This window comes from Oncorhynchus clarkii, chromosome 1 (genome assembly GCF_045791955.1).
Source record: "Oncorhynchus clarkii lewisi isolate Uvic-CL-2024 chromosome 1, UVic_Ocla_1.0, whole genome shotgun sequence".
Taxonomy (NCBI): domain Eukaryota; kingdom Metazoa; phylum Chordata; class Actinopteri; order Salmoniformes; family Salmonidae; genus Oncorhynchus; species Oncorhynchus clarkii.
The window spans coordinates 9,504,499-9,526,563 of NC_092147.1; the positions used below are offsets into that span (position 1 = coordinate 9,504,499).

General features: G+C 44.3%; 1 protein-coding gene across 5 annotated transcripts in view; it reads right to left on the minus strand.

Moving 5' to 3' along the window:
- The window catches only part of LOC139420041 (protein tyrosine phosphatase receptor type Sa), a 367,333-nt gene that overhangs the window by 116,221 nt on the left and 229,047 nt on the right, over nt 1–22,065 (minus strand). For all 5 annotated transcript variants that reach the window (XM_071170075.1, XM_071169830.1, XM_071169988.1 and 2 more), the window contains one exon: nt 6,945–7,055. In XM_071170075.1, the coding sequence (XP_071026176.1) occupies nt 6,945–7,055 (111 nt within the window). The remainder of the gene's footprint in view (nt 1–6,944; nt 7,056–22,065) is intronic.

The following is a 22,065-nucleotide window of genomic DNA, read 5'->3' on the forward strand; positions in this document are numbered from 1 at the left end:
AAAGAAATAAAGAATCCCAATTGCATTGACACGTCTCCTTATTCACTAAGACCAGGAGCCCAACAGGCACATAGTGACTAGTGTTCAAAATATACCAATGATTTGGAGTACTATTTCAAGCCCCAATGTGGTGAGAAATACAACTCAAAAGGTCTTACAGTGGACGAAGGTGAAGAAGCAGTCAAGAGAGAACGCCAGAGTACTGAGCTAACTCTAAGTGGGGCCAGAGTTCAGTGACAAAATGGAGGTCAGAAGGCATCGGACATTATCGGCCATTTTGGTGCGGCAGTTTGTCCTGCCCCAAAATGAAGAAGGGGGGAAGCCAAAATAATGTGTGGCCTTTAGTGTCACCTTGAAGCTGAGATTACACCCTCTCGGTGCCTGAGGACACAGGCGTGATATGGAGATTCTGAAGTTACAAGCCGGGGAGCAAGACCGAGCACATTTACATAGAAACCACATGGGGCTGCCTACACCTTGGCTGAAGCAATGCTAAATAGTCTCTATGGCTGGCTCATCAAAATGGAGATTATTACATGAGGGATACTGACAGAAATCCTGGCTGGATATCTGATAATAGCAAACATGAGGTTCAGACGATTTTATAGTTCCCTGACTATTCCATCGTCTTACAGATGGAAGACAAGCAGCCAAAATATAATGCAGATAGGTCTCAGCTTGGCCGTGAATTAGTCAGATTGGAAAGACTATAGAAATTAGGTCCATAACTGGGAGTAAATTGATCCCGGTTTTGTGCTGCAAAATACGCATTTCTTAATTTACACAGGACTCCAAGGATACAGATATATGTGTGTGGTTTTAAGGGGGGATATCATCTCCAGGACTCCTTTAAACAAAAATGGCTGGCTTCCACAATGGCCAGTGAGAAAATAAGGTGTAATCTAGCTTTCTTTCCCAACAGTTAAACAGAAATGCACAGCAGGACATGCAAGCACATTCAAAACAAGGCAGGCATCATAGTAGGACTGCAACATTCACATGCAGTCATCAGCACGGCACAGTGTTCCTGCATCATCGACAATGTGGATAAAGTTTTTCTTCAATTTCTCCAGACACTAACTACAGACCAACTACATTATTAATATGTAGATATCAATATAGGTCTGCAAAAAAATAAATAAATACGAACAAAATTGAATCATCGGCTAAGTCTTCTGGGCTTACAAATTTCCTTCAGTGGGATCATGTCATAGTTTGAGGACTCTACTCTGAGGACTACAATCGGAGAATATCGACCCTCCGGTATTCAAGGCATCAATTGGTACAATTGCTAATAGAGTGTCTATTTCTCACTAATTGGTGCAAGGTACAGTGGGAGCCGACAAACCCCTCATTTGTGTCTGAGACGAGTGAGGGCTCAAAAGAGATGATTATGTACATTTGCCTAATGAACTGTGTCGCTGAACGAAGTTGAGACGGAGGATTTCTACAGCAGTGGTGGCTTAGTTGAAACAGGCGAGGAGAGAAGAGACACAAAAGGAGAGCACAGATGTTGAGAACCCTGCCCACAGCAGTGTATGGGGCAACTATTGTGAGATGTCATTAATGCCTCAACTACAACCTGTTGGTTCTACTGCCCACAGCAGTGTATGGGGCAACTATTGTGAGATGTCATTAATGCCTCAACTACAACCTGTTGGTTCTACTGCCCACAGCAGTGTATGGGGCAACTATTGTGAGATGTCATTAATGCCTCAACTACAACCTGTTGGTTCTACTGCCCACAGCAGTGTATGGGGCAACTATTGTGAGATGTCATTAATGCCTCAACTACAACCTGTTGGTTCTACTGCCCACAGCAGTGTATGGGGCAACTATTGTGAGAAGTCATTAATGCCTCAACTACAACCTGTTGGTTCTACTGCCCACAGCAGTGTATGGGGCAACTATTGTGAGATGTCATTAATGCCTCAACTACAACCTGTTGGTTCTACTGCCCACAGCAGTGTATGGGGCAACTATTGTGAGATGTCATTAATGCCTCAACTACAACCTGTTGGTTTCACTGCCCACAGCAGTGTATGGGGCAACTATTGTGAGATGTCATTAATGCCTCAACTACAACCTGTTGGTTCTAATGCCCACAGTAGTGTATGGGGCAACTATTGTGAGATGTCATTAATGCCTCAACTACAACCTGTTGGTTCTACTGCCCACAGCAGTGTATAGGGCAACTATTGTGAGATGTCATTAATGCCTCAACTACAACCTGTTGGTTCTACTGCCCACAGCAGTGTATGGGACAACTATTGTGAGATGTCATTAATGCCTCAACTACAACCTGTTGGTTCTACTGCCCACAGTAGTGTATGGGGCAACTATTGTGAGATGTCATTAATGCCTCAACTACAACCTGTTGGTTTCACTGCCCACAGCAGTGTATGGGGCAACTATTGTGAGATGTCATTAATGCCTCAACTACAACTTGTTGGTTCCACTGCCCACAGTAGTGTTAGGTTGAGGGGAGGGGTACGGTACGTCATCAGGTTTGTCTAAAATAGTGGGCAGTACCGGACCAGGTCCTATCAGCAGCCACTAAAGGCCTTTGTGAATACCAACACTAAACTAGGAAACTTAAAACTAATGGCAACAAAATCCCAAGTCCTGTGAGGCATGGCGAAGTGTTTCACAATTTATTCTTCCCCTTTTCTGAGTTGGCGAGCGTACAGGCAGAGAGGTGACCTATGTCTCTCTGATGCAGCCTACAGTAAATGCCGGCCTGCATGGTTACACATGACCAGGGGAGAGTGCAGCCCTCCACTCTGTGGCAATTATTAAAGGGACTGTATTGTTGCAGTTGGAACGCAAAGTGGGTCTGGACCTGCTTTTCGCAAACCCAGCAGGGCCACTTTACAGAGAGACAGAGCTTGTATTCTTGGGCCTAATCCTCAGGAGATCCACATCTAATGTGCAGAAAATGTAAAAACATCATAGCTCTCAGAGGAGACAGATAGGGGAAGTCCGTGAGCAAGTCTGCCATCTCTTCTGCCTGAATGAGTGATATGCCTGATCGAACAAACTTGTTGAACCTCATGTATTTCCGTCTCCCAACAACCCGGCTCTTGCCCAAAATCTATGTAATGTATTCATAAGCACTCTGGAGCTGTAAAATTTACAGGCAAGTTCACTGCAGTCAGTGACATGAGATTTAATACAGATCTGTCTCTGATTCATTTAAAAATCTGCTGCTCCAAAACCAGCACACACCGACTGTTACACTTTATGTTGAAAACTCCTTTGAAAGCTGATGGGAAGCTAGATTCAAGACACTCAATTTAGACACGAGCAAACAAACAGAGTTTGCATTGGTCTGCAATTAATTTGTCATTCTCTCCTCGCTATTAGATCAGGGGTTATAATGCAAACACATAACAAAAACAAACGCTCCGTATTTGTTTATGTCCAATTTGAGAACCTTAAATTGCCATGCCTTGCATCAATCTGAAAATCAATTCAGACATGCTGAAAAGACGACAAAACGAATAATAAAGCAGAGTTTGATTGAGTCTGCCGAATGCTGAAGGACAGGCAGCAGTCAGGCGACAAACCAAATGTGTCTGATTGCCTTCATTGGAAAATAAAAAACCCATGCAGAACCCTTCGTGATACTGTAAAAGGCATCTGGAAATCTCCACTGAAACCCAATCTAGCCCAATCAGGTCTAATGTTCAATAATGGATTGTTATAAGCAAGATGACAGGAACACTGGCTATGTTCACACTTATTATTACATCATAAAGGGATTCAAGAAGCAACAACTTTAACTAAGAAAAAAAACCTGACCACAAACAAAATAACCACAACTAACAATTTTTTGGAAGTTAAAAAACACAACAAAACAATGGAACACACACACACACAACACCACCACACAAAAAGGAGTAATGAAAAGAACAAGCAAACTAAGGTGTCAATTAGGTAAACAGTGTGTGGGTAGCAGAAGAAGTAGAGAGAGTGAAACAAATTGGCTAAAAAACCAACAACAAAAAAACAGGAAAGAATGCACAAAGAAAAGACAACGGCCAAAGGAATTCTGTTCAGGCATGCAAGCGTAGTTACATTCTCCCATCATGCATCAGGCCCTGTTATTTCCAAGTGGTACGTTTCCATGACAACAAGTGCAAGAAAGCTTTCAGAGCAGAAGCAATACCAAAGGATACCAACGAGAAAAGGCCCCACAATGCAAACTTAAAAGAAACAAAACCCGAACTAAACAGGTTTGTTTGAATCATTTCTTCTTTTGAATAAGAATAAAGAAAATTGTCCATCAGAAATATTTAGCAGTTTTGAAATAATTTGTTTAGAATTTCTTCAAATTAGTAATGAATCGAGCTTTGTAATAGATAAATAGATTTCAAATTTTCAACATTTTTTTTTGTTATATGTGGGTAAAAAAAGTGAAAAAGAAAAAACACACCAACCTTCTCGAAGCTCTGAGGGATGAAAAGGGGTTGATGCAGAACACAATGACATGAGGAGAAGAGAAAAATAGGGGAAACAGAGAGAGAGTAAAAAAAGCCACCTCAAGGCGTTTAGCTGCAGCTACATTTCTCTTTGGTTTTTCCTCGGCTCTCTGTCTCTGCTATCAGTGACAGCCGTCTTTACGAATCTTGCCTGGCCACTTAAATAAGATTTGACCCAAAAACAAATCAGATTCACCCCAGTGGCCGCGCTGTTGCCTGTTAGGAAAAGTGGGCCACCACTGGAGTCAAATCAAGCGTATCATCATTATAAAAATTCACAAGCTCCTTAGCCACCCATGGTGGGCATATTTGCTTTCATTAGAGAAGGAAAGAAAATACAGAGAAAATAATGAAAACCAATGAAACAACCCAAGGTAAAAATTAAATAACCAATAGGACACAATTTGTGCTTAAATTAGCAGCTACAGTATAAAATATATTTTACTTCAACCAGGTGGCTATGAACAAGTCAAAACGTGACGTTTTGACAAAGGACAGGTCTGTGGCTACAATCTTCTAAATAACTACTGCAAATACTGATATTGTGTAATGTTCACCTGAGGTTTGATCCCTACTGGAGCTGCTAATTTCAAGTGCAATTTGATTTGTGAACAAAACATACTAGTCAACATCAAATATTAGAATTGATTGATACATAAATTAAAAACAAAAAGAGACAGTTGATACAATCACAAATAACATGTGTGGATACATCTCGGTCTTCTGTACTGACCGTCCTGGGCTTTTAGGAAAATAAAAAGGTACTGTTGCTTTTGGGAATCGCCTCAGTTACCGGAACTAAGCTTGGTCTGAGGACACGATGTCCATTTTGACTATAGAACTCTTCTATACATTATAGGTTACACAACGTTCCCAATACAGGTTTGTTTATCACACCAGTGGGTCTTTTATTCTGGCACAGAGGACATACGCTGCTTGACTCCGAGTACCAAAGAATCACAAAGACTGCATGGCCACTTAGAGATGCAGTCCGGTATCTTAAGCACTTAAAAATTCTTAACATATTGTATTTTTTTTGCAGGACGTAACATATCATGTGAAATAAATTACGTAGTACACAATTGTGCACAATTTTTCGGGGAGCCATTTTGGTTCGTGAGCACTACTTTCAAAACTACTGTCTGAGAATATACAAAAGCTTTAAGATGGACTTTTTAATAGGGCTCCCGAGTGGTGCAGCGGTCTAAGGCACTGCATCTCAGTGCTAGAATCCAGGCTGTTTCGCAACCGGCCGTGATTGGGAGTTCCATTGGGCGGCGCACAATTGGCCCGGGTTTGGCCGGTGTAGGCCGTCATTGTAAATAAGAACTTGTTCTTAACTGACTTGCCTAGTTAAATAAAGTTTAAATAATAATACTTATAGAGGAGTGGTAATATGGCATTAGTAACAGCAATAATGAAAAGGCAACTCCCTGACCCATTTTATAATGTAAGACTTGTGAATTATTTAGTGGGAACAAAGTTATCTGGTACACTGCCGGTACAAACTGAGCAGATATGTAAGCCATCTTTTTAAATATGCACAACATAAATAACACATGTCTGAAGATGCATCTGCCTCGACAGGGATTCATTGTCTTTTAGAGTTAGTGGTAGGGTGTAACTTTTGTCTTCATCGCCTGTTTTGTAAGAAACTGAAATGTTTCGTCAGATTCATTGTTCTTCATATCTTCACAATTTCAGAACCCTAGCCCTTTAAATGACATATTTTTAAGACAACATTCCAAAATAGAAATGTGGGAATTTTATCAATGGATAAAAGAAGAACAAGTAGAGAACAAGTCATTGTTTCTACTATAGCGGTGCTGTAGGCATCTTACTGCAGTTCAAAACCTTTTTTCTCCATCTGAAAGGAAGACTGGGGTTGACATTTTGATTGGTCTGCACTAGGCTTTGCGACCCAATCAAAATCGGACTTACCGTCATATTCCTGTGCCTGAAAATGTAATCACATGGGCGATTTACAGCAAACACATTTAAAAGCCTACTACAACTTTCACACACGTACTTGACAAATGACTGACCACGTACTTGCTGGTCATAAAAGCATCCCTTTTCTATGTTGTATTTGCTATTTAGGGTAGATGGGGCTTTCAGAGAGGGAGAGGCAAGAGTAAAAGATACCAATTTGAACTAAACATTTTAACGGGGAGGGTTAGTTGGCGGGATACAGTTCAACACCCTCAACCATCACAGCGAGTTAAATGAACATTTACGGGGAACAATACTGGTATCAATGCCACAATAATTATATTATTAAGTCAGATTTTTCTACACAATAGTGCCCTATTTTAAGTTAAGGACTTGTATTTCCCCCCTGGTCACCATTTGTTAACATTTGACTTCGTAGTGCACTTAGACTGAGATTCCCCCTGGCAGCCATTTTTTTGTCAACGGAGTAGAAGGTTTTCTGGCCTCCGGCACCTTGTTGCACCCTACCTCGCACATATAGGTTAGCAGGGGATGAGTAACGCACGCCTTCCACGTTAGACGCCACACACTCGTACTTCCCCTGGTCCGTCTCCTCGCTGTTCTCAATCTGCAGGGCGCCTGGGAAAGACAACACCCGACAAAGACAAGGAGAGAGAGACAGAGAGAGAGAAAGAGAAGAAGAGGGAGGGGAATAACAGTATTACTAATTCCATAATGGCAGGAGAGTCAGAAACCTTTTTAATGGAAAGTATTCCTCATACATTCCTCAGAGGGTTAAATACATAGAAATGTTTCTCCTAATACTAATGCATACTGCTGTGACAAGCAGCGTCCCACCCTAGCTTTGCTAACCCATGAACAAAATTATAATAATTACATTTGTGAAAAGTATACATTTGCTGTTAAATGTGGATGGAAAGGATACTCGGAAATGTTGTTCTCCTCAAACACCCAGGTGTGCCAGAGGTGTGATAGACAGGCTGCTGAGAGGCTAAGATTGAATGTGGATCGACACATTGAATTCACTGAAGGAGTGTAGGGGGTCATTAGCAGATCTTCAGACAAATGGTTCATCAGTTCATGTCCTGAAGTGCTCTGCTTAGCACAGCATCTCTATACTCGCTGTAGCCCCACCGCGGAAATAATAGCTAACATTAACCACGTTTCAATCCACAGTGTTAATGCAGGTAAAAGTCACAACATATTAAAACAAATAAAAATCACAGCATGTGTGATGGAAACAGGAAGTGTGGGTACATTTTGATAAACGTTGACGGATAATTGGTTCGTTCGACGTGGTGGAATCTTTTTGTGTCTGTAAAATGAATTGTGTGACAATTGCAATGGAAATTCCTTTAACAAATATTGATATAATAAACCATCATGGTGAAGTAAACTTGGAGTCATGCCAGGATATTCTTTGTTGTAGGCTACTACCACTACGATGTGGAAAAAACATTAAGGCAGTGTCACGACTTCTACCGAAGTCGAAGCCTCTCCTTGTTCGGGCGGTGCTCGGCGGTCGACGTCACCGGTCTTCTAGCCATCATTGATCCATTTTTAATTTTCCATTGGTTTTGTCTTGTCTTCCTACACACCTGGTTTCAATCCCATTCATTACCTGTTGTGTATTTAACCCTCTGTTTCCCATCATGTCTTTGTCAGAGATAGTTTGTTATTCAGTGTTGTGTTGTTTGTATTGGTGCGCGACGGGTCCTCGTACCCACTCTGTTTATTGTTACATTTAGTGTTTGGATGTTTAGTTTATCATTATTAAATAACTCCATTACACTCAGTTTGATTCTCCTGCGCCTGACTTCCCTGCCACCTAAACACACAACTCTGACAGAATCTCTGACCAAATAATGAATGGGATTGAAACCAAGTGTGTAGGAAGACAAAACCAATGGAAAATAAAAAATGGATCAATGATGGCTGGAAGACCGGCGACGTCGACCGCCGAACAAGGAGAGGCTTCGACTTCGGTAGAAGTCGTGACAGGCAGATAAAACAAGTTATGATGAACTTCACGGTGGTTGTATGATGAACGGTGATGAGCTTAATGCAAATTTCCAATAAATATTGAGGGTTTAATTTGAATGCTGGTGACATGATGATTGATGTTTGGCTGCAATTATTAAATAAAAATGATATTGCTCTTTTCCATATTATTTAATCGCAGCATCTTTTGGGATAAAATATTTAGGTAATAGATTATGCATTTTACAATTAGGGTCCGGAATGTGAAAGCCAAAAAGCTCATTTGTATTTGTATACAATAACCAGAGCATTATCAGTTGACTTATTAGTGTGAAGCCATTATTGGAGATGAATAAACTCTGTGTGGCCGGTGGGTACAGGAGGAGGAAAGGTTATTTGAGGGAGGACGTCGGGCCTACGAGGAGTCTTGATTAGGTGGGGGAGCGGTATACTTTTTTGACTGCACTTGCTCGCACTTACTCATATGATATCTTGAATTTACTGCACACAATAGGCTTAATTTATTGCACTTATAAGGTATTAGGATTAGAGGAGTTATAAGGAACATTTTCGTTTTCTCATCTTTTATATTAGAAAGTCTGTAAGTCTTATATGCTTGAACAAAGAAGCATCCTTTTGTTTGTAAACTTGCAATCCGAAGTGCCACACTGCCATCATCTCTGCGGACGCGCAGTAAAGCCTGCAGTGAGCGTGTGTCCGAAATAGCCCCTCTCTCGCCAGGGCAGTGGTCATATTTATTGGATGGAATAGAGAAAATATGCTACTACACCATCGGTAGAGTTGTTGAACTTCTGCTTTTTATTCGGTACATAGAAACTTAAGCCCCCAGAAAAGTGTTTTGATGTGCTCTGTGTCATCACACACAGCAATTCATCCGCAACAAGTCAGTTTGATGGAAACACCTTGTGGCATAATGTGCATATTTTTGTATACACATTTGTTAAATATTCACGTGAAAAACTGTCGCTAATTGGATGGAACCCTAACTAGTGAGATCAGTCACTAAAGATATACCTTGAACCTTAGTACACGACAGGTAAAAGATGACAAGCTCAGGTTCATGTTCAAGTCTTCATATTGGGAACTGAAGCGTGAGACTGGCTCAATCTAACACAGTAAACCGTTTGGAGAATAATGTGGATGGAAAATGGAAGTAAAACTATGGGTGTCAGATGATTCCTTGTTAACGCGTGACGATGATAACATTAGGGTTTCTGCCTGGCTCGGCCCACTGACAGATTGCCGTCCCTGCCTCGCTGACAAACAGAGCGCCGGCGCTCGTTAGAGTTTAGCCAAGGCACATCAATACGCCACTGGGCCTGCGCTCCTTTGCCAGAAACTACACCACAGACATATCATTGCAGAAAGCCAATACGTTAAAGTGCCCCTAACACTCAGGTGTAAACAGGTCCCTATAATCAGTTATGTGTTATACTACTTCCTCTACTCTGACAGCCTGCTTCAATGTCCAAATAGGATCTCTAGCTCAGAGAATTTGCAGAGCGTAAGAATAGACTATGAAACTAGATTCATTTAGAATTCTCTTCTTTATTTTTCCTTCTCCTCTCTCTTTCCCTCCAACACCTCAGATTGGCTCATCTCATGCCCAATGGGGAGTCCTATCTGGCATGGTGCTCACGTCCAGCAAACTGAAACCGTCTACCTGCATGAACGCAGGTGGTGGACCTGACATGGATCTGTTTGATGTGCGCTTGGCACAGCGAGTGCCAGAGCGCCGCAGGTGGGCTGGAGCGTGGTCAAAGGTCTCCTCGGTTGAACAGCAGGGAGGCTGTTGAATAAGAACCATGTAAAGTCCAACTCTGGGAAGAGACAGTTCCAGAAAAACGTCTGCCAGTAGCAGCTCTGCATCCTCAGTTCTGGCATCTTTCAGCTATTTGATGGCTCCATAAAGCACTTGGGTTAAATAAACCATAAACTCTTAGAGAAAAAAAGGGTCCAAAGGTTTCTGCAGCTGCCCCCATAGGAGAACCCTTTTTGGTTCCAGGTAGAACCCTTTTTGGTTCCAGGTAGAACCCTTTTTGGTTCCAGGTAGAACCCTTTTTGGTTCCAGGTAGAACTATTTTGGGTTCCATGTAGAACCCTATGTGGAAAGGCTTCTACATGGAACACAAAAGGGTTCTACCTGGAACCAAAAGGTTATCCTATGGGTTCTACTGCAGATGGGGTGATTACATAGGGAAAGACATTCTCTTCCTGTGACCGTAGATCTCTGCCCCTCTGGTTAATGAAGTGCTTTAACAAAAGCAAATATGTATTTGACATTCCTGTCACTCTTATTCAGAGCAAGTTACAGTAGAGCGCATGCATTTCCACACTGGTTCCCCATGGGAATCGAACCCACAACCCTACTGATGAACGCACCATGCTCTACCAGCTGAGCCACACAGGACAGTTGTATTTATTTCTATATTTCTCTGAGAGTTCCTATACCAAAACGAATTGAACTAAAATCATTTTCTACCTAATAGCTACCGATGCCAACAGAAACATGAATTCTTAACCTTTCCCAAGCACACACAAACAATCAATTAGTATTATTGATTGTACATGTAAAACCTCACTGATTCAAAGTGAGAGAATCTCAAGATGACTACACAAATCAGCAAAGTCTAATTAATTATACACTAATTAAAATCAACGAGAGGCTCCCGTGGATTGAGTTTTTCAGTTCGAGGAGCGACTTTGAGTGAGTGTGTGTGTTTTATCTGCGCTTCACTACTTTAAGTAAGACTCTTTGCGAGGTGCCATCAGCTGGTTCTAGAGCCTGCAATGACTTCATTACATATTTGCAGTCATTATTTCAAAGTACATCTGACGAGTACAGAGTCCTTAAGCTGGGAAGAGCAGGCAAAATACCGACTTGATTCTATTTCAAGTCGCTTTTCTCCCTCCCTCCATCTGTCAGTCACTTTATTGTAAATTCACTTCCTGGAACAGAGCTGGAAATATCTTGTCAAACTAATCAATGGTTTCTCATTGCATTGGTGCTATATATTTCATGCACTTCCTTTCTGTTGGGTAAGTCTGCTCAAATTGTGTCTGCCTGTGCCAAAGAACGTCATTATTGTATACAATGGTTATAATTTCTATTCAAAAACCATTCGCATGAATCCACTGTGACAAAGACTCTCCGTCTCTATGCTTTCCCCTCTTCTTCAATATAATACATTGGTAATTTCAGTCTTTTTGACCAGGCAGTCCCTGGCCAACTGAGGGTACCGTCGTTAAAGACAATAGGGCCTAAAGCTCTTATTAACATGCTGGAATCCAAACAAAATGTCTTTGATGTTCAGTTTCTATCCACCCCCCTTCCCTGACACACCACCCCATCCCTTCCCTCCTTCCCCTTAGTCTTTGGGTTTTTAATGACTATTTTCTGTGTATTTTGTATAATTGCACTCCTAGAACCCTGCCAGCCGCCTGGCAGACTGTAGTTGGCAGTGTGTGCATGGCCATTGGCGTTTTAAGACAGAAAAAAATAACACAAAATAATAAAAGCTAATAAAAACTATCTTGTGCCAGCAAGTGGCTATGTGCACAAAGCTCCACATGGCCACACAAAGGGGGCTTACAGATAGAGACCTGCCATATATTTTTAAGATAAACAGCAATTTACAGTGACACTAGCAAAATGCCCCTGAAACACGTCACTAAAGCTCACTTCCAGCAGGATTTGCGGCACGCCACGAACCCTCTCCAGCTGTGAAGCCTTGTCACAAGCACAACAATAACGACAGTAATAAAGTTTTCTGGGGAGCACGTCTACTTTGTTCAATCTCATTAGGGAAAAGGACGTGCTTGCCTTACCATGCATTTAAAGGGCCATGTTCATGGCTGATTAGTCATAGAATCTATTGGTCGACCATTGAACAGTTTGTCACTGCTGAACTAGTTATAAATGAGACAGCTAGTCGAAACTAGTGGTGTTGAGATGCTCTGGGCCTAGACACAACTATGTTGTATTGATACTACTACAAAACCTGAAGCTCCTACTCCCAAATATGCCCAAATAGCCTGGCTCATCCAAAAATACGTCCCTTTCCAAGACATGCCTCTCTCAACTCCCCTCACGCTAGTGTATTAGGACAAAAGAGAGAGGGAGAGAGGGAGGGAGAGAGGGTAAGGGAGTGGAGGGGTCTGGCACAGGAAGATGATTAATTCCAGAAAGTGCCCGTGGCCACAGGCTGCACACCCTATTGCCGATTATGTGCAGGCTTGGCCATGTGAACCCCTCCAGTCCCATTTGGGTAATTCAATTATTGCGGGCTGGCAGGCCCTGATTGATTTGTTTAGGAGATCAACAAGATGGCTGGCTGTAGTTTAACACTGCTTGGAGAGCTTGTCCAGGCCTGGTGGTGGAACAGGAGAGAGAGTCTCGCTTACTGCCTTTTCTCTTCTACTCTGTTCAATTCTCATCCTTCTCACTGGTACTCTGCACTTCTTATTTGTCCTCTCTCACCTAATTTTCTCATAGACATATCTCTGTTCATTTAAAGCCACACCTATAAATACTAAACAACTCATTCAGACTACTGGGAAAAAACGCTTTCCCAAATGAGTTACGAACGGTGACACGTGTACTTTCAAGAGAGAGAGAGAGAGTGTATCCAGAGAGAGAGATGAGAGAGACAGAGGGATGAGAGAGAGTGAGAAGAAAGAGAGAGAGAGAGAGAGAGAGAGAGAGAGAGAGAGAGAGAGAGAGAGAGAGAGAGAGAGAGAGAGAGAGAGAAAGAGACAGCAGTGTCTTTGAATATCAGGAGCAGGGACAAGTGACAGGTCTGTCCAAATCTGGTGTCTCCTCTCTCGCTGTCATGCTCCACCGCCACCACAAGGTCGTTGGACGTGAGCACGCCAGCAGGGGACTCCGAAACATGATGCCAATGTTGTCACCGTCCATCTGGCAGCTTGTAACTCTCTCATTAAACCTGTTATGAAGCAGGTACAGAGTTCACTGCCTTCATACAGGCCAGTTCTCAGCTAGGGAGTCCACTACCTTCCTATAGGCCAGTTCTCAGGTATAGAGTCCACTGCCTTCCTATAGGCCAGTTCTCAGGTATAGAGTTCACTACCTTCATACAGGCCAGTTCTCAGGTATATAGTTCACTACCTTCATACAGGCCAGTTCTCAGGTATAGAGTTCACTACCTTCATACAGGCCAGTTCTCAGGTAGGGAGTTCACTACCTTCCTACAGGCCAGTTCTCAGGTAGGGAGTTCACTACCTTCCTACAGGCCAGTTCTCAGGTAGGGAGTTCACTACCTTCCTACAGGCCAGTTCTCAGGTATAGAGTTCACTACCTTCCTACAGGCCAGTTCTCAGGTAGGGAGTTCACTGCCTTCATACAGACCAGTTCTCAGGTAGGGAGTTCACTACCTTCATACAGACCAGTTCTCAGGTAGGGAGTTCACTACCTTCATACAGGCCAGTTCTCAGGTAGGGAGTTCACTGCCTTCGTACAGGCCAGTTCTCAGGTATAGAGTTCACTACTTTCCTACAGGCCAGTTCTCAGGTAGGGAGTTCACTACCTTCCTACAGGCCAGTTCTCAGGTAGGGAGTTCATTACCTTCCTACAGGCCAGTTCTCAGGTATAGAGTTCACTACCTTCATACAGGCCAGTTCTCAGGTAGGGAGTTCACTACCTTCCTATAGGCCAGTTATCAGGTATAGAGTTCACTACCTTCCTACAGGCCAGTTCTCAGGTATAGAGTTCACTACCTTCATACAGGCCAGTTCTCAGATAGGGAGTTCACTACCTTCCTACAGGCCAGTTCTCAGGTATAGAGTTCACTACCTTCATACAGACCAGTTCTCACAGGCACTCTTGCATGGCGACAGTTGTGCGAACAGTAGTTTGGTCACAGTTTTGGAGCTTTTCTAGCTTTTTAACCCAAAGAGGTAAATCACACGAAACAAGCCACTTCTATGTGCCGCATTATCTGTTGTGGCTTAGAGGGACATTAGTGTCTGTGGAGCTGACATCCAGAGATCACCACTTCTTAAACCTAAAAAAACAGGTGGTACAGTCCATCACCCCTCCTCCCACTCCTTTTGGTTCAGCCTAGTTCCCACCACTAGTTTGCTTTGATATCCCCACAAACCACCTGTATCCCTAGAAATCACCTCTGGCAGTTGTGGTGGAGCTGCCAGTAGAACTCCGGTAGTGAGGGGAAATCTCTGTTGTGGATCGTTGATCTCATTATGTAAATGAAAAAGTTCATAAGTCACGCTCACTTTTGTTCACAGCAATTTGATTTATGGGGGACCTTTTTATGCCAGACATTATGAGCATGGTTCTTGGCTGTTTTTATGGGCAAGGCTCTGTTTGCGTGGTTCAAGGATTTCTCCTTCATGGAATGTGGAGTAGTTGCATTTTGTTTAATGTCTATTGGAATATATTTAACTGCTGAATACTAGCATCACCTCAGAATTGTAGAGCTAAAAAGTAAGGAAACAAAGAAAAACATGAACTAGCTGGTCATGATAACATCCCCACCACCCATTCCTGCCTACCACTATTGGCCCATTCCCCCAAAATATGAGGTGAAATACTGACAGAGAAATGGGATGTTTACCTACCTGCTTATCCCTGTAAAGAAAGCAATTTTATTACAAACACAGTAAAGGTTACTTTAAAACAATACAGCAAAAATATCAACATTGGTGAGAAATTGCATCAATTGTGCCCAAACTAGATCATCGAGAAGACGGATGGGATGAACATTCCGCCGTGGTAGCAATTATATCCCATAATTTCCTGTGTTACATTCAACTGTGACATCCTCTCCCTTACAGTCTATCATTTGGTTTGGAAAATCCATCTTGTATGCTGTTTAATGCAGTGGCCACAGCCATTTTAGAGACACCCATCGCCTATTTCCGTTCTAGACCACGTCACACTGCAGCAACTGGGGAAGGAAATCAAATGTAATTTATGCACGTTTTTTATGACATTCTGGGAGTGTCTCCTGCCACGACTCATTAGGAGGTTGAGCAGAGGCTGAACATTAACATACATAATGTGGTCATAGCAACGGGAAAGGATATAAGGGCTGACAGAGGGGGGAGGGGTGAGGCTGAACAGTTTACCCAGCATTCATTAACCTGGCGAGATGAACAAATACCCCTGTAAAACTCACTTCAACATCTCCAAACAAAAGCAAACAAACCACCCCTAATACCCCCAACCACCCCTAATAACCCCAAACCACCCCTAAACACCCTTAAACCACCCCTAACAACCCCCAACCACCCTAAACCATCCCTAATAACCCTCAATCACCCCTAACAACCCCCAACCACCCGAATAACCCCAACCACCCTTAAACAATCTATAATAACCCCAACCCACCCCTAATAACCCCCAAACCACCCCTAATAACCCCCAAACAACACTTAAACCACCCCTGATAACCCCCAACCACCCCTAATAACCACAACCACCCTTAAACCACCCCTAATAACCCCAAAACACCCTTAAACCACCCCTAATAATCCCCATCCACCATCCTTCTCCCCCTAACCACCATCCTTCTCCCCCTAACCACCATCCTTCTCCCCCAACCACCCTTAATAATCCCCCCAACCACCATCCTTCTCCCCCCAACCACCATCCTTCTCCCCCAACCACCCTTAATAATCCCCCCAACCACCATCCTTCTCCCCCCAACCACCATCCTTCTCCCCCAACCACCCTTAATAATCCCCCCAACCACCATCCTTCTCCCCCCAACCACCATCCTTCTCCCCCAACCACCCTTAATAATCCCCCCAACCACCATCCTTCTCCCCCCAACCACCATCCTTCTCCCCCCAACCACCATCCTTCTCCCCCAACCACCATCCTTCTCCCCCCAACCACCCTTAATAATCCCCCCAACCACCATCCTTCTCCCCCCAACCACCATCCTTCTCCCCCCAACCACCCTTAATAATCCCCCCAACCACCATCCTTCTCCCCCCAACCACCATCCTTCTCCCCCTAACCACCATCCTTCTCCCCCCAACCACCCCTAATAACCCCCAACCACCATCCTTCTCCCCCAAACCACTCCTAATAACCCCCAACCATCCTTCTCCCCCCAACCACCATCCTTCTCCCCCCAACCACCATCCTTCTCCCCCCAACCACCATCCTTCTCCCACCAACCACCATCCTTCTCCCCCCAACCACCATCCTTCTCCCCCCAACCACCATCCTTCTCCCCCAACCACCATCCTTCTCCCCCAACCACCATCCTTCTCCCCCCAACCACCCCTAATAACCCCTCAACCATCCTTCTCCCCCCAACCACCATCCTTCTCCCCCCAACCACCATCCTTCTCCCCCCAACCACCATCCTTCTCCCCCCAACCACCATCCTTCTCCCCCCAACCACCATCCTTCTCCCCCCAACCATCCTTCTCCCCCCAACCACCATCCTTCTCCCCCCAACCATCCCTAATAACCCCCCAACCACCATCCTTCTCCCCCCAACCACCCCTAATAACCCCCCAACCACCATATTTTCCCCCCCAACCATCCTTCTCCCCCAAACCACCCCTAATAACCCCCCAACCACTATCCTTCTCCCCCAACCACCATCCTCCCCCCCCAACCACTCCTAATAACCCCTCAACCATCCCTAATAACCCCCCAACCATCCCTAATAACCCCTCAACCATCCCTAATAACCCCTCAACCATCCCTAATAACCCCCCTACCATCCCTAATAACCCCCCAACCATCTCTAATAACACCCCAACCACCATTTTACTCCTGCTAAACACCAATCGCGCCACCAGATTGCAATTTTTCCGGTAATTCTCACATTCAAGAGGTAAACAAACACAAAACACACACACACACACACACAAACACACACACACACACACACACACACACACACACACAATTGCATGGCAAGGATGGGATGAAACACAAAATAGGAAAAAAATACAGATACACACACGTAGACAAAGACACAGAGGACAAAAAGATGACCGTTCGCTGGTAATAGCAAAGTCTTGATTTGTTTTGGAGAAGGCTAGCTCAGTTTAGTCACTTCATTTGAATAAGAACGGATTCAATCTGGTTAGATAAGAGGTCAAGGTTCAGTTGTGTTGTTAGTTATAGTCTTACCTCGGATGGGGGTACCCTCTGGAAGAAGAGATACAAAACAACAGTTTAGTTCAAGATTAACGTTAGTAGGTGTTATTTGTTTTTATAAATCAACCAGTTCCTTGCTTATTGGCCGTCATGATCAAAGTGTTTTAGAGTTATTTTATCAACGGAACTTATTCATTGGGACTTGAAAGACCTCCCACTGCTGGTCTCACAAAGGAACAGAAGGTTGGTATGGTGGGCACACTCTTGTCCCCTTTTCTCCTCCTCGCCCTCTCTTCTCCTCTCCTCTCACCTCCTTTCTCTCTCCTCCTCCTCTCCTCTCTTACTCTCCCTCTCTCCTCTCCCATCCTCAGCCATATTAAGGCGGGAACACAAAGCAGCATCTGACCTTGGAGAGAGGCTCAGTTGACAGCCCTGGTACCAGACTACCAGGACTCTGTGGCAGAGAGGCTGGCCAGAGGCACTATAATAGGCATGTGGATGGCACCTAATTGGGGGGTAGTGTGGCTCTCTGAGTTGCTACCAAACCTAGGTCCCCCTGAAATGGGGACTTGAGTGGGAAGAGGGTCAACCTCCTAGTATGTTATTCATTTTCTTTCATACCCTCTCACTATTCCTTAGTCTCTGCCATTGTATGTCATTTTACTCAACAATTTTGCTCACGTTTTCACTCAGCCTCTCTTCTTTTCCTCTCACACTCTCGCCCTCTCTGATGCTCCTCCTGTTGTCTGTGCCTCTCTGATGCTCCTCCTGTTGTCTGTCCCTCTCTGCTGCTCCTCCTGTTGTCTGTGCCTCTCTTGCTCTACTTTGTGCCACTCTTGCCCTCCCTCCCTCCCTCCCTCCCTCTCTGTATGAGGAGGAATAGCAAACTGACAGTGCTCTGCCCTGGGCTACCCCCTGAGAGCGCCGCCAGGGAGGCTCCAGCCCAGCGGAGGTGCCATACTTAGTGCCGAGCCCGCGGTACACAGCGCAAGAAGGGGTTAAAGGTTAATGCAGCCTGTTGTGAATGACTCTACATCCCTGACCTGTGTACCAGTGTGACTACAGGGAGCTACAATCACAGACACAAACCCCTGTCTTTCATAGCAGTACAGAGAACCTAAGTGTGTAAGCCATGTTGGAACTGAAGATGTGATTTATAATGGATTCTGTTCTAGGGTGGCTCTTCCTCCTCTGGGTTCCGAGTGCTTCTTTGTTTTGCCAGCAGTGGGGAGGTGTGAGTGTTGAGCTTGACTGTTTTGACTGTTTTTTTGAATCTCCATGGATGTTACATCCCTAGAAATATGGCTAAACTGCAACACATGGCATCCTTTTTTTAAATGCTCATATCAGACATATCCAATCACACAGAAAGGGGATCAGGGTTTGGGACTGTTAAGTTGTTAGAGTTGGAGTTCAAGGACAGCAAGAAGCTTGTGGGTTTATTTGTTCTCTGAAGTCAGAATATTAGTTAGGAGTAAGGAGTTACTAGTTAAGGTTTGGTTAGGTGGGGTTAGGTTAGGTTAGGTTAAGGTTAGGTTAGATTAAGGTTAGGTTAATAAAGCAGGTTTGTGGATCCTGAGTATTAAAGAGGGGATAGGGAGGAAGATTTAATAAATGGGTGTGTGGAAAATGAGGAGTTGTGAAGTTCAAAGCGATTGGTTCCAGGGAAGAAGAGAAGACGACATTTTGAATAGTGAAAGAAAGCATCAAAATGTCATGATCATTTATAGAAAACAATGAAAGCAAAGAAACAGGAAGGGTACAGAAAGAGAATGGGAAAGGACCAGGAAGAGAACAGGAAGGGAACAGGAAAGGACCAGGAAGGGTACCTGAAGGGACCAGGAAGAGAACAGGAAGGGAACAGGAAAGGAACAGGAAGGGAACAGGAAAGGAACAGGAAGGGAACAGGAAGGGAACAGGAAAGGAACATGAAGAGAACTGGAAGGGAACAGGAAGGGAACAGGAAAGGAACATGAAGGGAAATAATAATTGTAGGTTTCATCCTTCTATCAGAGCCTAAGCGAAGGAATGCCCTGTTAATTTTATCCTCTGAAAATGAGGAAAAATCCTTAAATTCAGGGCTCAATTGACTAACAATGCCACTCTTCGTAAATTGAACACTGAAGGGCTCGGGTCAAGCTTAACCACTAAGGATGATGAAAATCACCAAGTGCAGCGCCGGTTCAGATCCTTTATTAATAGCTCCGGTGAACTGTGGCTTAATCAGCTTTTGGTGGGAGTGACCCAAATGTACCTCCACGGCCAAAGACCTTCTGCCAGCAGTGTGGCGTCATTGACGCTGCATAATGCCCCCAACCTTGTGTATGAAATCCTTCTACCTGGTTGTGGATGCGGCTAGCTGTCCAGAGGCTATGCCAATCTGGCCAGAGACCGGGTCCATCTGGGTTGGAGATGGAGGGAGGTGTGTGTGTGTGTGTGTGTGGGGGGGGGGGGGGGGGGGGTTAGGCCAAGTGCCAGGGTTTGACCCCCTCGGATGTCTGGATGACCTTCTCGTTTCCATGGAGACCTCTCTGGGCTCCTGGCTCCCTGGATGTTAGAACACATCTGTCCATCTGAATCAGGCCATCTCCTGCTGCTCTACTCCTGGCCCATGGATGACCTCTGTGATGTTCAGTGTATCTGTGCTGGGTGTATGCACATGTGTTTCTGAGCATGTATGTGTGTGTGTGTGTGTGTGTGTGTGTGTGTGTGTTTGTGTGTGTTTCTGAGTGTGTGTGTGTGTGTGTGTTTGTGTGTGTTTCTGAGCATGTGTGTGTGTGTTTCTGAGCGTGTGTGTGTGTGTGTGTGTGTGTGTGTGTGTGTGTGTGTGTGTGTGTGTGTGCGTGTGTACATAGATGCACACAGCTCACGTGGAGCGCCAAACCATCCAGTATCTTGAGAAAGATTTGGGTCATATTCCAAACCTAATAATAAAAAGAGACCAAATAAAGACCTCATTCTTTATGAATATGTATGTATCCCACCTTCAGTCTCTCTACCATTTTTTATTGTTCTCTCCCTTCTCTCGTGATAATCTGCTCAGGCTGACAAGACCAGCGAGGGCCTGGGGTCAGGAGCAATGGGTACAGGAGTGAAATGTCAGTCCTCTTCCACACCTCAAAAAGGAGCTCACCTCGGGGACTCTACACGCAAATATCAGCACAGCAGTCAGTATGGACCTGGCACATCCATCCAGCCAGCACCAGCACTGTCTCCAGAGGCTCAGCAGTACACGAGTCACATCCAAATGAAGGACCTTTTGTGTGTTTTGTGTGTTTTGTGTGTTTTGTATGTTTTGTGTTGCTAAAAAGCCACATTGTTAAGGTGTGAGGTGTACATGGTAAACACACCAGCGTGTGTGTATGGTCCTGGGATGGTAGTGTGTGTTTGTGAGGAAGGGGTGTAGGAGAAAGCCGTTCCCCCCATCCACGTTAGGGGACCCATCAATCCCAGAATCCTCCCCGGCTTAAGTCTGCCTGCAGTTAAATCAAGTACCACAGCAACAGCCAACCACAGGAAAAAAAGACAAAAAAAAAGAGAGCCCCTACTCAGGATTTTCCTCAGCGTTTAAAGTCTCCAAGGGCACTGCCGGGAGCGTCCGGAGTGATGTTCACACACCTTGGTAAGTTCCCACATGTGACTGACTCAAAGATGTCTGACACCAAAACTAATGAAGACTTCACACAAACAGAGGAGAGGCATGGGATACTAGGTAGAGGAAATACATTCAACCAAACTAAAGAAAGACCCCCCCCCTCACCAAAGAGAGGAACAATTTTGAAGTATTTATTCAACCTTGAGCACTTCTGCTCCATTCCTTTTGGAAAGGGGAGATTGAACAAAATAAGCGTTCAGCTGCTCAACTGGAAATGATGGCAGCTGAGGGGGTTCGAGCGCGGCAGGCCTTTTTCTCATCAGCATAAACAAGGCTTGCTGGTAGACTGGGATCTCCAGTAACAACAGCTAGCCGTCTTCACAGGTAAAATCGCTATAATAGGCCTTCATATTTAAAAACAAAAGAGACAAAGAAGACTTGTTCCTCTCACAGACAACTAAAGGCAAGAATTGTAATGTTTTCAATACCCCAAATTATAACAGATAAAATCTGAAGTGTGGAAATGTGGTAAAAAGAAATTAACAAAAATGTAGACCCGATCCATAACACATAATGCGACAAAGCATTAGTTGGAGTTTTGTTAGACAGTGGGGGAGCATTGGGCAGCAGGAAAAGTTTTTCTTGAGAAAACATTTGGCTAAGGAGGGAAGGTTGAGCTGGCCACAGTGTGGGGCTGGAGGGTTCAGCCACACAACTCTCCTGCAGTGCCCCCCAAAGTCTGGAAACAACTCCAGTTCACCCCGTCACTACTACACCTTCCTGCCTTTATGGAACGAAGACTTGTTTTTGTGCAAATTCTCAGGGTCATTGAAGCCCTCGACTGTGTGCTTTCTCATGTGTGGCCATCAGAGGTTCACTGTGTGTGTGTGTGTGTGTGTGTGTGTGTGTGTGTGTGTGTGTGTGTG